The 16,160-nt window shown below is 40.6% G+C and overlaps 1 protein-coding gene across 2 annotated transcripts in view; it reads right to left on the bottom strand.

Moving 5' to 3' along the window:
* Positions 1-15,851, bottom strand: part of ZC3H12C (zinc finger CCCH-type containing 12C) — a 72,795-nt gene extending 56,944 nt beyond the window's left edge. The window contains exon 1 of one of the 2 annotated variants that reach the window (XM_061144383.1): positions 15,623-15,851. Coding sequence is in view for 1 of the 2 variants with exons in the window: in XM_061144366.1 (XP_061000349.1) it covers positions 11,409-11,432 (24 nt within the window). In the remaining variant the exon portion in view is untranslated. Of the gene's footprint in view, positions 1-11,408; positions 11,528-15,622 lie in introns of those variants that run through there. The other variant, XM_061144366.1, reaches the window with a different exon arrangement.
* Between the last annotated feature and the right edge of the window lie 309 nt (positions 15,852-16,160).

The raw sequence follows: 16,160 nt of genomic DNA, 5'->3' as shown, positions 1-16,160 counted from the left end.
CTGCTGGTTCAACTTCCAACCTCAGGAAGTCCTAGAACACACACAGAAGGGATACATGAGTATCAAGAGGTGCAGAGATCTGCAGGCAGATATGCCCCGTTTATGGAACACAAATATTTTTAAAATAAACTGGGGACTTAGCTTATTTTGGAAGTTACACCATCCTATCCTTACACATTGATGACACGAAGCCCTAACAATCCAAAGCATTAGATTTACTTGGTTTATCCACTGGCCTTAAATGATAAAAACCATAAAAACTTGGTATCTATACGAAACAGAAGGGAAGGTGGCAGGGCACAACCTTTAAAAGAATGACATAGCCAGAGGACACAACATAAACTGATTAGAATTAAATGGATCCAGATGGCAGACAAGTCAACTTGACTTGACCTTAATCCTCAGTATACACTCATTGTAACACATGAGCGAGCTAAACAACACACCCAGAGGCGCCATGCCAGTTCCAAGGCTGACCATCAAAAACCAAACGTGGGCGATGGCCCAATCCTGGAAATCTCAGCCCCTTCCCCAAAAGGGCTGTCATAATCCTCCCACTCATTAGCCTATGAAATTACCCAGCCCATAAAGCAAACCACACCACATTTCAAAGCAGCACTTGCACTCTGTGAAGGCCCACACTCTGGGGAATGTGTTCCTCTCTGAATAAAGCCACTTCTTATCTGTTACTTTGTCTCTCACTGAATTCTTTCTGCAATGAGACATCAAGAAACTGAGCTTCATTAGGTCCTAAAACCAGGTCTGAGATCTCTGGTGGAAGAGTGTGGACTTCGTCTGGGTTAGAGTCCCAGGCAGGATTTTGGCCAGCTTTGAGTCCCAAACTGGGTTTTGCTAGGTTCAAGTCCTGGCATATGGGTTCAAGTCCCAATCTGAAGTAAATGGTTTCATATACATTAAATCTCTCTACCAGATAACCTGGTGGCTAAAAAAAAATAAAATTATGGACATTAAAAATGGATGACAATAGGGTTATAACCTGTGAGATGTGGTCAAACAGATACTCGATGAAAAAATTAATGGTGGAAATGTATTTAAAAAAAAGAAAGCAATTAAACATTTAAATTAAAAAGGTCAAAATGAGCAAACAAACCAAAAATAAAGGCAGACAGAAGAATAAAATAAAAGCATAAATAAGTAAATTAGAAAGCAAAAAATTGTAGAAATGGTTAATATAATGGAAAGCTGGTTCTAAATATGAGTGAATAAACTAATAAGTGAATAAATTCCTAAAAACGTGACCAAGAGGTTGAGGAACTCTACAAATATATAACAGTAAAAACATAATGTTCAATGAAATGGAAAGCATTCTTTCCCTATATCTTTATGCCAATAAACAAGAATCTATAATTGAAGCCAATTTAAGAAAAGGTTTTAAATGTGAATAACCATGGAAGAAATAAAAACTTAAAGTTTATGCCCTCCATTCCATTTCTCACAAAGAATACTATACCTATAGGTTCTATGGGTATGTTCTAGCAAACTCCTCTGTTACTGAGATTTTCTAGGGCACCTAAGAACATGAAAAACATCCCAACTGGCTTATGAGAATAGCATAATTATGCCGACAAACCTAACAAAGATGGACAAAACTAACCAAATATATGTATAATCTTACTTATACTTTATCCAAAAGTCCTACATGTAAGAAAGATAAGTTATATAGTATATTCATATTATAATAATACACATTAGCCAGTAGATTTTACTCTATGGTAATAGATTTTCTAATATTGAACATTATTAATTCAATTCAATTCATTATTAATTCAACATTTAATTAATTCATTCAATTCATTTAAACAAGTAATGATTAAAGACTTGAATTGGATGGATGTGGAAAATGAAAGAGACATGAAGAACCAAGAACCTTTAGATTTTTGGTTTGAGCATCTGACTGCTCAAAGTTGGTATTAACTCTTACAAAAGTGGGGAAGACTTGGAAAGAAGACAGATTTGGAAGGACAAAAATTCTGTTTTAGATAATTTTGTTTCAGATACTAATTGCTATCCAAGTAGAGCTGTCCCAAGATAGCTGGGTAACAGAGAGAAGTCGGGATTGGAGATAAATATTTGGTAGTCCTTAGCATGTAGATGGAGACGGCAATGGTGACCCACTCCAGTGCTCTTGCCTGGAAAATCCCATGGATGGAGGAGCCTGGTAGGCTGTACTCCATGGGGTCTCGAAGAGTCAGACACGACTGAGCGACTTGACTTTCACTTTCACTTTCATGCATTGGAGAAGGAAATGGCAACCCACCCCAGTGTTCTTGCCTGGAGAATCCCAGCGACGGGGGAGCCTGGTGGGCTGCTGTCTGTGGGGTCGCACAGAGTCGGACACGACTAAAGCTACAGCAGCAGCAGCAGCAGCACGTAGACGGTATTTAAAAATATAGTATTGGATGGATGGAAAACTGTAGAAAAAAGAGTGTTCAGGATCCAAATTTTAGTAATCTAACAATAGACAGACACTAGATACTAGATAGATTTGTGAATACCATATTTTCCTATAGTATATGTTGCTATACTTATCTTTGAAATCAAGCTAAATTAGGACCTTGATACAAAATTATTTAATATAAACCTTATTATATTGGTTTGGTTTCCTGCTGGCCTCTGAATACTTCAGTTTCAGTAGCAGTGTCATTTCTGTGATCTGTAAATTATCTGAATCTTTTTTGAGGGGCAGTTGTTTTTAAAGTGTTCTGAAAGCTGCCTCAGAGGCCGAGTAATGAGGGCACTGGGCCTCTGACTCTAAGACTTTATTTGAAGAAAGGGTTTTATTCCAAGGGACAAATCTGTTTCATTTACTTTAAATCATATTTTATAAATATCATGTAATAGTGGACAATGCTGAAAAGTAAAGTGGGTCTCAAAGTCTGAGATAAGGATGGAATCATTAAGTGGGCTGAAAGCAGTAAAATTCAGCCTTACTAACATTTAAACCTTACTTAAAATGACTGACTCCATGCTTAATTTAAAAAGAAAATAACATGAGTCAAATGCTGAAAATACATTTTGAAGATGTGCCTAAAAAGATACTTAGGAATTTAGTAATTTAAGGGAATCTTCCCATAATATATAAATCTATTTTCAAGCTTCTTATATTTAACATTTATAGATATTTACAGGAATATATGTATGTAAGCAGGGGATACCTATGTCAGGAAACAACAGCCATTGGCATTTAAAAAGTTAAATAATAGAAAAAGACCCATTAAAATCAGAAATAAGCTCAAATACCTATTACTAGTCAATACTGTTCTATGATGTCAACCAATGCAACAAGACAAGAAAAAAAGCTGAAGTTTTAAAAAAATTGGTATTATTTTGGGGTAACTATAATAGACCCTGAAAACCAAGAAACTCAACTGAAAAAGTACCGGAAGTAAGTCCTACAATATAACTAACAGTACATAAGAGTTCAGTACGGGATTCCCAGGTGGCTGGGTAGTAAAGAATCCACCTCCCAATGCAGGAGATGCAGGTTTGATCCCTGAGTCGGGAAGATCTCCCAGAGAAGGAAATGGCAACACACTCCACTATCCTTGCCTGGAAAATCCCATGAACAGAGGAGCCTTGTGGACTACAGTCCATGGAATCACAGAGTCGGACATGACTGAACACAGGATAACTAGGTTATTTAAAATTGAATAACTTTCCTTTATATCACCACTACAAGGTATAATATATAGGCATATCAAGTGTAAAATATAGTAAGGCAAAATTTCATTCATAATAAATAATGATTGCTAACATCTCTCAAGGGCTTATACATTATTGGTTAATATCCACAACCATGATATTATATGATATTACCATGATAATAGGTACTATCATCACAATTTCACACAAAAAACTGAGGCTTAGGAAAATATAAGAAATTTGCCCAAGAATACACAAATGTCAGGACAGGAATTCAAATTCAATCTTTCTGACTCTACTGAAGGAGTTTCTTAGCACTATTATGTCATTCTTGTCTATCAAATTAACAAAGACAGGTCGTGCAAGGAAACAGTGGCGGGTACTGACAGCAGCACACGTGGATTTCTAAAAAGAATATAAACTGGTGCAAATTTTCCAGAGGGCAATTTGCATGATCACATCTATGAATTTCTATCAAATACATTCATAAGTGTGTACAAAGATCTACATACATGGACATTTATCATTGTTCATTATGACAATTAAAAAAATGGTCATACTCTAAATACTTAATAATATAAGCTTGATTAAATTATAGTCCTACTTGAACATGCTGAATGCCACTTGGCATTCAAAATAATAATCGCAATATTCACATACAAAAATAATCTTTAAAAGGATATTTAATGATACAGGAAAACATAGTATATTGAATGAACAGTAAGAAACAAAACTACATATGCATACAAATTTTTTAAAGGATGTGTTTATAGTTACTAGGAGAGTTAAAAAAAATTACCAAAACTTTAAGTTATCACTAGGGGAGAATTATGGATCACTTTTTTTTTTTTTTTAACTTTTTCTCTATTTAAAAAATGTGATAAAATAAATGTGTTAAAATATTTAACTCAAGTGAGAAGTTGCTATCTGATTCAGGGAGCTCAGCCCAGTGCTCTGTGACAACCTAGAGGGGTGAGAGGGGATGAGATATGGGAGGGAGGTTCAAGAGGGAGGGGACATATATATACCTGTGGTTGATTCCTGTTGATGTATGGCAAAAACAGCACAATATTGTAAAGCAAATATCTTGCAGTTAAAAAAAATACTTAACTTTAACTCAAAATTTAGTTTTAAAAGATAAAATGAAGTGGTCAAAATAACAGAAATGCCCTTTAGAAAACATCTCTATTTGAAACCATTTTTTCCCTATGCATGATACTGCTAATTTTAACACACTTTATGACTCAAAAAGTTTATGTTACTTAAGGCACTTTTCTATCATAGCAAAAATAGAAATACCTACTTTATCAAAATAGATAATTTATTAAACATTTCCAGCATTTTAGATCTATACTAATCATTTAAAATGACAGCAAAATTCCAAGAAGTATCTGATACATAAAATTGCCAACTCAGTGGGAGCAATTCAAGAAAAATGATGACTTAAAGATAAAAAACATTGAAGTCAACAGTGAGAAGGCAGCCTTAATTACATGGGAAACCTGCTCCCTGTAAGTATACAAAACAACAAATTATAAAGTAAAAGCCAAGATTTAAAAATGACCAAAGTTACAGAATAAGGGTAAAATTAAGCCCACATAATTTTGAATGGGAAATGAGTAGAGATGACCAAGAACAAAGAACAGAAACCAATTTTAGCTTCACCCTAAAAGACAGGAGGGAACAAACTAGAGAGCCCTTTGAAAAATCTAGGGCTTCCCCGACAGCTCAGTTGGTAAAGAATCTGCCTGCAATGCAGGTGATCCCAGTTCAGTTCCTGGGTCAGGAAGATCCCCTGGAGAAAGGAGAGGTTACCCACTCCAGTATTCTTGCATTTCCCTTTTGGCTCAGTTGGTAAAGTATCTGCCCGCAATGTGGGAGACCTGGGTTCGATCCCTGGGTTAGGGAGATCCCCTGGAGAAGGGAAAGGTTACCCACTCCAGTTTTCTGGCCTAGAGAATTCCAGGGTCCCAAAGAGTTGGACATGACTGAGCGACTTTCACTTTGAAATATCCAAAATGTAAATGACATATTAAAAGCAGTAAATTTGATTTTACAAATACTTTTTAATCTGGTAATCCCAATTACTCAGAACACAAGAGTCAGTGAATAAGTAGACAGAAAAACAAAACAAAATCTCTGTCTAATCAATTCAGTGAATACTGCTAAATCATTTTATAATAACATTAAGTGTCTTCTATGTTCTGGGCACTTTTACACTCATTAACTTGAATTAGTAAAAACAACTTGCAAAGTACTGAACAAGAAATAAAAGAGAAATTGAGTTATATCTAGGGTCACAGCCAGTAAACGACAGAGCTAGAATTTAAACCCAGGTCTAGCTGATGTTGGCTTCCCCACTGGCTCAGTGGTAAAGAATCTGCCTGCAATGCAGAAGCCGCAGGAGACAGCGGGTTTGATCCCTGGGTGGGGAAGATCTCCTGAAAGAGGGCATGGCCACCCACTCCATTATTCTTGCCTGGAGAATCCCATAGACAGAGGAGCCTGGCGGGCTGCAGTCCATAGGGGTGCAGAGTTGAACTCGGCTGAGGCCAGTTAGCTTGCACGCACTAGCTGACATCAGAGGGCCCAACTGCTCTCTTTGAAAGTAAAGTCTCTCAATTCTTCAACCGAGGCAATCTGAGAGTCCTACAGGCCTTTAATTGTTGCCTAAAATACTTTTATTTTAGCCATAATATTAGCTGCTGTCATTCAGCTTCACAGTCCGTATCAGTCATCTGCTTCAAACTACAGGATGTGAAAATGTCAGCAAGGAACAGCTAACAGCAAGGAGAGAAGACCAAAAATCACTGCTATAAATCAACAGAAATCATTGAATTCTGCTGTCATCATCATCTATAATAATAATAATAAAGCTAAACAAGCATTGCTGTCTTGTTAGGATAAATCAGAAATCTTGATAACTTCTGTTCCATCACCTGGAAGATAGGCAAAACAACAGTATAAACTTTATACAACTGATGTAAAACTAAATTAGATAATGTAAGTGCTTAATACTGTACCTGGCATAAATTAGTGCCCAATAAATATTGGCTATTATTATGTTTTACAGTAAGTGAACTTAAAGGCTATATGACTTGAAGGTAGAAAAATATAATTCATGGGTATAAATTTTTCTATTTAAAAGTTAAAATGTTTTGCTCTTGGAAGATCTTAAGACTAACTTTTAGAAATTCACTTTTATAATAACCTCCCCCAGCTAAGTGGGGTAGATAAGGTTCATTATATTTTTTATAGGACAAATGTATACAGCCACTCAAGAAATGACATTATACATTTTAAGTTAATTTTAAAATGTTGGGTATACCAATTGTGTTATTTGCTCTGCACTGATTACTATGAGCTTCTCTTAACCATTTCCTGGCTTTTGTTCATCCTACCACATCTCAGCAGATCCATTTAAAGAGCATAGTCTGTGGCCTTTAATATTCATGAAGTATCTACGAGGTACCAAACACTGTAGAAGACTTGGGATGAAACAATAGCCCAGAGTCCTTGCCCTTGAGGAGCCTAAAGACCACAAACAAGATAAAGAAGATCCCAGACACAGTATAAGGTATGGTTATAAACATTTTGTATTACTGTTAATCCTTACAACAAATCTAGGTTTTAGCTAGTATTTTTTTGTTTGTTTGTTTTATAGATGAAGAGCACAGGCACAGAAAGTAAAAAAGGAATAAAAATGAAACAGCTAACTATCACCAAATATGCAAGTGCTATAGATGGATTCACAGTATTTTGAAAACACAGGAGAGTAAATAAATAATTTTGCCTAAAGATGGGGGATTAGAAAATGCTTGTGTTTTCAATTTAAAACCCAAGTAAAAAAAAAGAAAAAACCAAGTAAAAATTCTGTAACATATAAATACAGCAATAAAAAAGTAGCAGAGTGTTCATCAAAATATATACAGAAGCTATTTATGGATAAGATTTCAGGTGGTTTTACTTTTCTCTGCTTTTTTCTTAATCAACCTGCTCTACTTTAATATCTTAAAATATAAGTAGAACAAAAATGAGCTTAAAATTGTGCTAACGCTCATCTAGAAAACTGTCAAGATTTTAAAGTTAATAGTGCATTCAAATATGGAATGAAATCAGCTCTCTCTTTGCTGCTGAGTGTACATATCAATCAGCTTTTCTGGAAAACTTTTTCATCATCAAAGACCTTAAAGCTTATTCTCTTTGATCATTACTTCTACGAATTCATCCTAAGAACACAGATGCAGAAAAAAATTTTATTATGATGTTCAACTCAAGTATGATATTAAAATATTGTGTGTGTGTTCAGTTGCTCAGTACTGTCTGACTCTTTGCAACCCTATGAATTGTAGCCTGCTAGGCTCCTCTCTCCATGGAATTTTCCAGGCAAGAATACTAGAATGGGTTTCCATTTCCTACTCCAGGGAATTGTCCTGAATGAGGGATTGAACCTGAGTCTCTTGTGTCTCCTGGACTGGCATGTGGATTCTTTACCACTGTGCTACCTGGGATGCCCATTAAAATATAGGGAGTAACAAATATTGAAATAGGAGAATGATTAAGTAAAATATGTTCTTAGGAAGAAAATGTTTGAAATATTTTTAAGCTCATGAGAAAATCCTTAGTGCATGTTAAATGGGGATGGAAAGATGGAACACCAAGCTCTATAAACAGTGTTAATTCCAACTATATAAGAAAAAGATACACCTTTTTAGAACCAAATCTGAGATGATTCCATTATATAGTTTAAATCTCACAATAATAGATATATTTATTAACATGTATTAAGTTAAAGAGACCTTAATATTTGGTTCTTAGCCAACTTGAACCAAATATTCCAACTGGTTGGAACACTTGCTCTGCCATTATTAACTGTGAGACCTCTAGTGAGTTATTTAAACACAAGTTAGTTTGGTTTCCCCACCAGAAAAAAAAAAAGTACCAAAACACTTCTTCATAGGAGTGCAGTGAGTATCAGATGCATTAAAGTACGTACAGCACTTAGAACAGTGCTTCACACAGTGTCACCTACTATTATCAATCTTAACCTGCAATAACCAGGTGAGATCTAAGCTGAGGCCTGAGTAATGAGCTGTGAACCAGGCAAAAGGTGAGAGGGACTACAGGAAGAATATTCCAGGCAAGCAGGAAGAACTTGGGATTTTTATTCCCTATCCACCTTTAGAGATTTGATCATTTATCTTAAAGGCAGAATGCTTTGAATGTTCAGACATCTGCTTATGGGTTTTACCTGATGCTAGTTCACTGGGCATAGGAATTATCATGCATCTTTAAATTTTCAAACTATACTTATCAACATACAAACACACAATGACACACATTTTAAAGAACAAACTAAAAAACAGTATCACAGGAAGGCAGAACTGCCCAGTAGGTAAGGGATGACTTTCAAAGTCAGACTGAGGGGTTCAAACTCCCTTCTGCAATTTACTAGATAGATGTGTGACTTTGGGCAAGTTATTTAAACTTTCAGTCTCAGTTTCCTCATCTGCAGAATGAAAATAATAAACACAAAGAATAAGCATGACATTGGCCTATCTGTGCACAATTGTTCAGCTACCCAGTCGTGTCCGACTCTTCAATAGCTATTATTATGTTAGCTATAAAAGCCAAAGCAAAGTTAGAGAACTGATATCTCATCACAGACCTGAAAATTATCTTTATGCCATCAGATCCAAAATACAGTTGCTCAGTCGTGATATCCACTGAACACCTGGGGTCCAATTTGGCAGATGTAATCCATGAAAACAGCTTCAGAGAAGCCAGTAACATAAAATAGGATACTTTTATTAGTCCAGTAATTAAAACAAAAATGTAATAAAAGGAAATGACTAATAAAAACTCCCATCAGCATACAAACATTCCAAGTTTCTGTTTCCTATCTTTTAATATTTTCCATTATAATAAACTAATTTCATTAGACTTTCGTTTTTAAAAGCAGTTTAAAAAAAGTGGCCTCTTTTTTGTTGTTTTGTTTAAAAGTTCATTTTACTTTACATATAGTGTTTAAGCACTTGTGTGATGCCGGAGGTAAAAATGTAACTTACTTTGAAAGTAAAATGTATTTTTAAACTAAATAAAATACTCAAACATTTGAAATTATAGATACACAGTGAGTTATTAGATCATTTTAATTTTTAGGGTACCTTCAAGTAGACAGATTAAGGTAATTTAAAATCGGAATGCCAAACTGGAAGAAAACAGGTAAATAGAGAGGCAAGTCTGAAATAATCTTCCTGGGGTTATCAACAGTAAGACAATTTTACAAATACTTGGTGAAGCTATCCTTATATCCAAACAACAGATAACACCAAAATTGAGAAAGTGCTACTAAAATTGCATATGTGATTAAGTAAATGAAAGTCATAGCCTCATACCCTAAATATATTGACTTTAAAAAATATATAACATATTATATTCCTTGTGATTTTAATAAAGTCCAAAAACTTGTATGAGGCATATCACTGTTTTTCCGTTTATAATATGCATTAGAAAAAGTAAATGAGGAAATAAGAGAACTGATGAACTTCCTCAAATTTCTAAATATACTGAGCCCTAAGTATCTCTGCAACTATTCTAAGACGATTAAAAAAAAAAAATAAACCTGAATCAATAAGCGTCTCATGGGCATGGGGATATTCCAACACAATCTTGCAACCAATAGGAAAACTTTCCCTAAATCTGGATTAGTATTTCATCCCTTTATCCATCACAAACCAGGATTGTTAACGGTTACCCAAACGACAAGATACCCAGTTAGAGGAATCAGTCCTTGGAAGCTTTAGGTTGTTTTTAAGGACCTCAAGGGGGTAAGGACGAGGAAGTTAAGGGAAGAAAAGCAGGATTCATTTCTCCGAGTTATATCCGTAACACCTCTTTGTAGGGAGTTTAACGTGGGAACCGGCCCAGCTGAATGAGCGCAGGGCGAAAATGAGAATTCGTCTGGAGATTGAGTTAGGGGTGCAGTCGGGATGGGAGGACAGCCCTGGGGATTTCGCCACGGCCCGCCTGGGGGCGGCAGTTTGGCTGGACCGACGGATAATAAAAATCGAATGGCTGGGGCTGGGTCAGAGCGTTCGGATGCCGCCTCACCCCACAGGTGCTCTGGGTCCGAGCTGCAGCAGACGGGCTGCGGGTCCGTGTCCATCCGGGGCGCCCGGGCCCGCCTCCATGTTCGGCCGGGAGTGGACCCGAGCCCTAGGCCTCGGGGCCGGGGTGACCGGCCTCATCTCGCCTACATCCCCGGTGAGGCCGGCTCTACCCCCGGGGGGAGGATGCGCCGGGCTTTCCGCTCGACCCCGCCCGAGCCCCGGGAACGGCCGGGGCGCAGGGACTCGACCTCCCGGGACCCGGGCCTCCCGGGGCCTGGAGCTGAGCCGGCGAGGCCGCCCCGGGTCCCGGCCCCTCCGCCCAACGCTCGGGCGCGGCCTCCCGGCCCGCAGCCCTCCTATCGCCCGGCTCCCCCAGAAGGGCCACGGTCGGTGCGGTCCGCCCCTCCACCCCCTTCCCGAGGGACAAACCTGGGGGCCGCTACCCTGCAGGGCCGACCCGGCGAGGGAGACGCGCGCGGCGGCGGCGGCGGCGGGGCCCGCAGCGACAGCAGCCACCTCGGCCCTGCCCGCTCGGCGCCTCGCCCGCCCGCGGCCCCTGCGCCCCTTCCCCGGCCGACCCCACGCGCACCCCACCCGCCACGCGCGCGCGCCCGGCTCTGTTGCTCAACCTACTTGCAGCCTCTCCTCAGCGGCCATCACCACATGCCCGGGAAGCCGGGGCCGCCCCAGGTCCCGCTGGCGGGCGGCCGCCTCTCCTTCAGCCCCAGGCCGCCGCTAGGGCGCCGGGCGAGCGGGAGGCTGCCCCATTGCCGCCCGCTCGCCCGCCGGCCACCCGCCGGGGCCCCGGCTCGGCCCGCCGCCCGCGCCGCCGCTCTGCGAGGAAGGCGAGCCAGTCTCTCCCGCGGCCGCTTCGCCCCTCGCCCGCCCGCCCGCAGCCGCAGCCGCTGCGTCGCCGCTTCCTCCTCCCCTTTCCTCTTTTTCCTTCTCCTTCGTTTCGTCGGGAGCCGAGCTTGGCAAACCAGCACCTGCTGCTGGAGATCACCGAGAACTGAAACAGGAAACCCCAGCCCAGGGGAAAACCCGGGAGGCGTGGAGAGGGGTGAGGGGAGCTGCTGGAACCTGTCGGGCTCGGCCGGGGCCCTGCGGCCGCCCGAGGTTCCCGCGCCGCCTCGCCTCGCGCCCGGCCCGGGGGTCCCGACCTCCCCGCCCCGCTCCCCCCTGCCCGGGCCGGGCGGGCGCCCCTCGGCTCGGGTACGCCTCCTCCACCCGGCAATAACACGGATCATTCCCTGGGCGGCCAAGGGAATCGCTGTCTTCCTTTCCCGGTGCTTGTTTGCTTATTATCAGTATTCCGTAATGAGGGGGGGGGGGGGGGGGGGGAAACCACACCCGGCAGTAGCAAAGACCAACACGGGAATTTATTAATAAACAAATGAAGCTGTTGGAATTTCACCCAGGGGAAGGACTTCTTGCAGTAAGGAAACTGGCCCTGTTGGAAGTGGCAACATGTCAAAATGGAGGCGAAAGCCAGGTTGAATCCCGATCTCTTTCCGGAGGTTGGGAGGAGACAGCAGAGGTGGGAGCTGCGAGTGTGAAAGCTCTGAGCGCATCGGGCCTTTCTACTTCTGCGGAATGTCCACCATCCAGCACAGCCTAGGCCAGCGTTTCCGCAGTGTTCAAATCGGCTCACTCACCTGCCTGTGCAGTTGTCTCCTGACGCCTCACTCCCAGCCTTGGGCAGGAGGCATGTACTTTTAGAGGGAGAAGGAAAGGGCCGTGCCTGGATTGTGCCCCTCGCAGGGGTCACAGACCAGCCAGCTGCTTTAAGTGCCTTATCTCATTGAAGTGTTACCACAGCCACCTGAGCTAGGTGTTATAATCCCCCTTTTCCTACAGAAGACAGATAAGAAAAATTTCTCGAAATGACCCTCTTTGCATAGGAGGGAGCCAGGTCCGTCTTCATCAAAAGCACGTATTTGTTTCAGGGGACCTTGAATCACACTTTTGATCACACTATTCACCTTTTAACAAAATTATTTCTTGCCTCTCTGAATTGTTTTCAGTAGGGGCATGCTTTCTTTAAGCCTGGGTTCTGCTGAAGCTGATTGGGCTGCTTAATGGTAGTGATATCTGTGATGCTTACTGGGGTTCACACTTTCCAGTTTCTCTGTTTTTTAAAAAAAAAAAGCTGTCTTTATGGCTCAGTTGCGTAGCACAGATGCCTCCACCTCTTTGACCAGTATCTGTTACTCTTTAGCTATGGATGATACGGGGTCCCAGCTGAGAGTATCCCTGCTGGCTGGTGTTCATGACACAGTGACACTGCAAGATGAAAGGTGAGCATCTCACTGAGTCTGCTTTCCGCTACAGTAGGCCAAGTCTTGGGGCCTAGTAACTGAAACAGTAGACCAGTAGGCTTCTTTGGGGGCATATGTGAATTCTGTGGTCTACATTTTTAGTACCGCGTTCAGAAGTTTGGCAACCTGCTCTCTGCAGCCAGGTCAGTTTGAATTGGCAGTGAGGGAGGGATGCTCGGGAAAGCATTCCATGTTTTCTGAGCCAAACCCTCAGAAGTCTCTTGAGCAGTATTAGGGAGTGGCAGGGACTTAGAAAGAGGCTGGCTTGCTGACAACAGTAAGTGACGGCATCTGTGACATGATTTTAGTGATGCCAGGAAGTTCCCCTACTCCACAATAATACCACCCACATAGTCTATCTTACTTCCCTCAATTGACTCAACTGAATTCCACTCAATATTGATTTAGCATGACTGTGTACTATATTAGGTACTTTGGAGGTGAGAGATAGAAATAAGTGTTAAAATAGACAACATTTAGTGAATGTTCAGTATGTTCCAGGCACTATTCTGAGCACTTTGCATATATTCATTCACATAGCACCCACAAAACCCCTATGAGGGAATAACTATCACTGTTTCCACTTCACAAATGAGAAAACCGAGCCCAAGGTTAAGGTCAGTAAATAACAGTACAAAGATTAAAACACAGGCAGTTTAGCTCTACAGTTCAGGACTCATTATGTGAATGATACAGCAACTACCCTTAGTTACCTTACTATGTAGTTGGGAGATAAAAACTTCAAAGTTAAAAGAAGACAAAAGAATTTTTAAGTGTTAAATATGTGTCATGGGTAATAAAGGCAATGAAGGTTCAGAAGGCAGAGGAATCACTTAAGACTGGAATGGATGAAAAGATAGGGTTTCAAAAGGGGGAGATTTAAACTGGATAATGAAGATGGATAATACTTTGATAAGCAGAGAGGATAAGGAAAGGCATATGAGTGAAACAGCATAAGCAAAAATAGAATGCCAGGGAAATCTGAAAAATAGGGATAAAAAAAGCTGGAAAGAAAAGTAGGACAAAATTACACAGAGATTTACAAATGAGAGAGAGGGAGAGAGAGAGAGAGATAGGGAGAGAGACAGAGAGTTTGAGCTTGTGTTACCTTTATACACAGAGGAATCTGTGAAGGGTTTTGGATGGAAGGTAACATGGAGAACATTTCTAATTTAGTAAAATCGATATTGTGTTGGTTATTGGATGGTTTGGAAAAGGGAAGAATTGACGCAGGGAAACAAGTTTGAAGGTCAGGATGGGAGAACAGATGGGAATGAAGAAATCCTGAGGGAGGGAATGAAGGAACCAGTTAGGTGTTTTGGTGACAAAAATCACTGAGACTTTGTAAATGACTGGATACACTTAATGGAGACTAATCTAAGAAAAAGGAGAAGTTCAAAATGACTTAGGAGTTTGAATATGAAACCTGCAATATCTCTGACTGGAAAAAAGGGAAGTCTGGGGATAGAGGAACTACTGTTTTGAGCAAATGTTTAGAGGAGTTTGGTTTTAGGCATGTGTTTGTGGTAATAGTGGGGATATGCTTGGGGAAGCATTTCATAGCTTTATCTAGAAAAGGCAAAAAGTTGGGTTAATGAGGCTTTTATTTGCTACTGAGAGAATAAGTATGAACATTTTATATGGTCACAGTTATAACAGTAACCAACCATGGTGTTCATCTTAAGCAAACCAGAGTTCAAAGAATATTTCAATCCTTCTGTGGCTCTGAGATAAATAAACTTTAGGGAATTCCTCTTCTGTTTACTCCAAGTTCTATTTACTTGAAAGGAAAATGAGATATATGGGAAAGAAATTTCATGGCTTCAGAGAATGTCAGATTGAGGAAAGAAAACTTAAGAGATCATTGAACATGACCACAATGTTCAGTTTGCAAATGGTGAAACTGAGGATCAAATTTTGAATGTCTGATGTTTAAACTTAAAAAATAGGCATTAGGCAAATATGGCACATTTGCTAATTATCAGTGCTGGATAGCCCACTTGTATTTTATAAAAGCAGCCTGGACCTTGAATTGTGAGTTTGAATTGCATGTAATTAAAGAATTTGAGAGGCTATGGATCCATAATAGGCAAAGACTTGGGACAGCCTCACTGATTAAAAGCAAATACTTTGGAAAGAACAGGTTGGAGGCAGAAGGTGCGAGGAAGAATGGTTGCAACAGCAGGACTTCTTTAAAATGTAGCTCCCGGGTAGACTATCTCACACGGAGATTCACATTCGAACCTAAAAGACTGAGTTTCAGGAGCCCATCACACCTTACTTGGCTGCCTCATCATCCAGATGCCTAGTCACCTTGTCTAAGACCTCTAGGAGCCTCAGAAGTGATGGCCCATAGGTCACCTTCAGGTTCAGAACTGGTACACACCCCTGAAAACTACTTCTAGTTCTGTCTGGAGCTTTACTAGTGGTGCCCTTAGGAATATTCACATCCCCTCCTACACGTGGGGATAAGAATTATTTTCTTTGTTCTCACATCTCCTGCTTTATCAGTTATGCCAAAACACTTACCTTAGTTGAAGTGATGTCACTAGACCGTTGGATGCGTCTTCTTCTCCAGCATTTTGTCCAGCACTTGATTTCCTCTGATTGAAGAGCTTCATATATCCAGGTGACTACTGTGAATTTTCATTCACAGTTTCTTTTATGTCTTTCAGAGAAGTTCTGGTTAATTCCAACAACCCATGATATGTTACGTTTCCTTAGTATTATTACTCTAAACGGCCACTTCCCAAGCTGTGTAAGATGGACACAGAAGGATAAAACACTTCTTTTCTATGTACTACAGTGACTGGTTAGAGTTGCTTTTTAATACTGAGTTCTTAGGGAAAGGAAACTAGAGGGTATGAGATATGGGCTGTTGGCCAATCCCACGACTTCTTTCTTTTGATGAGTTACCACGGGTTTCAATATCAGCAGCATGACTCTTGTTTTCAAGCATGTGAGAAGTCAGACAGCAAGATTTTCAATATGCTTGTGTCATACAGTTATGTGATTATTCTACCTGAGCTGGACAGTGTGGTTGCACTCATTTCACAGTATTTGACCA

The sequence above is a fragment of the Dama dama genome, chromosome 1, assembly GCF_033118175.1.
Source record: "Dama dama isolate Ldn47 chromosome 1, ASM3311817v1, whole genome shotgun sequence".
Classification (NCBI taxonomy): Eukaryota; Metazoa; Chordata; class Mammalia; order Artiodactyla; family Cervidae; genus Dama; species Dama dama.
This window is presented reverse-complemented; position numbering and strand designations above follow the sequence as displayed.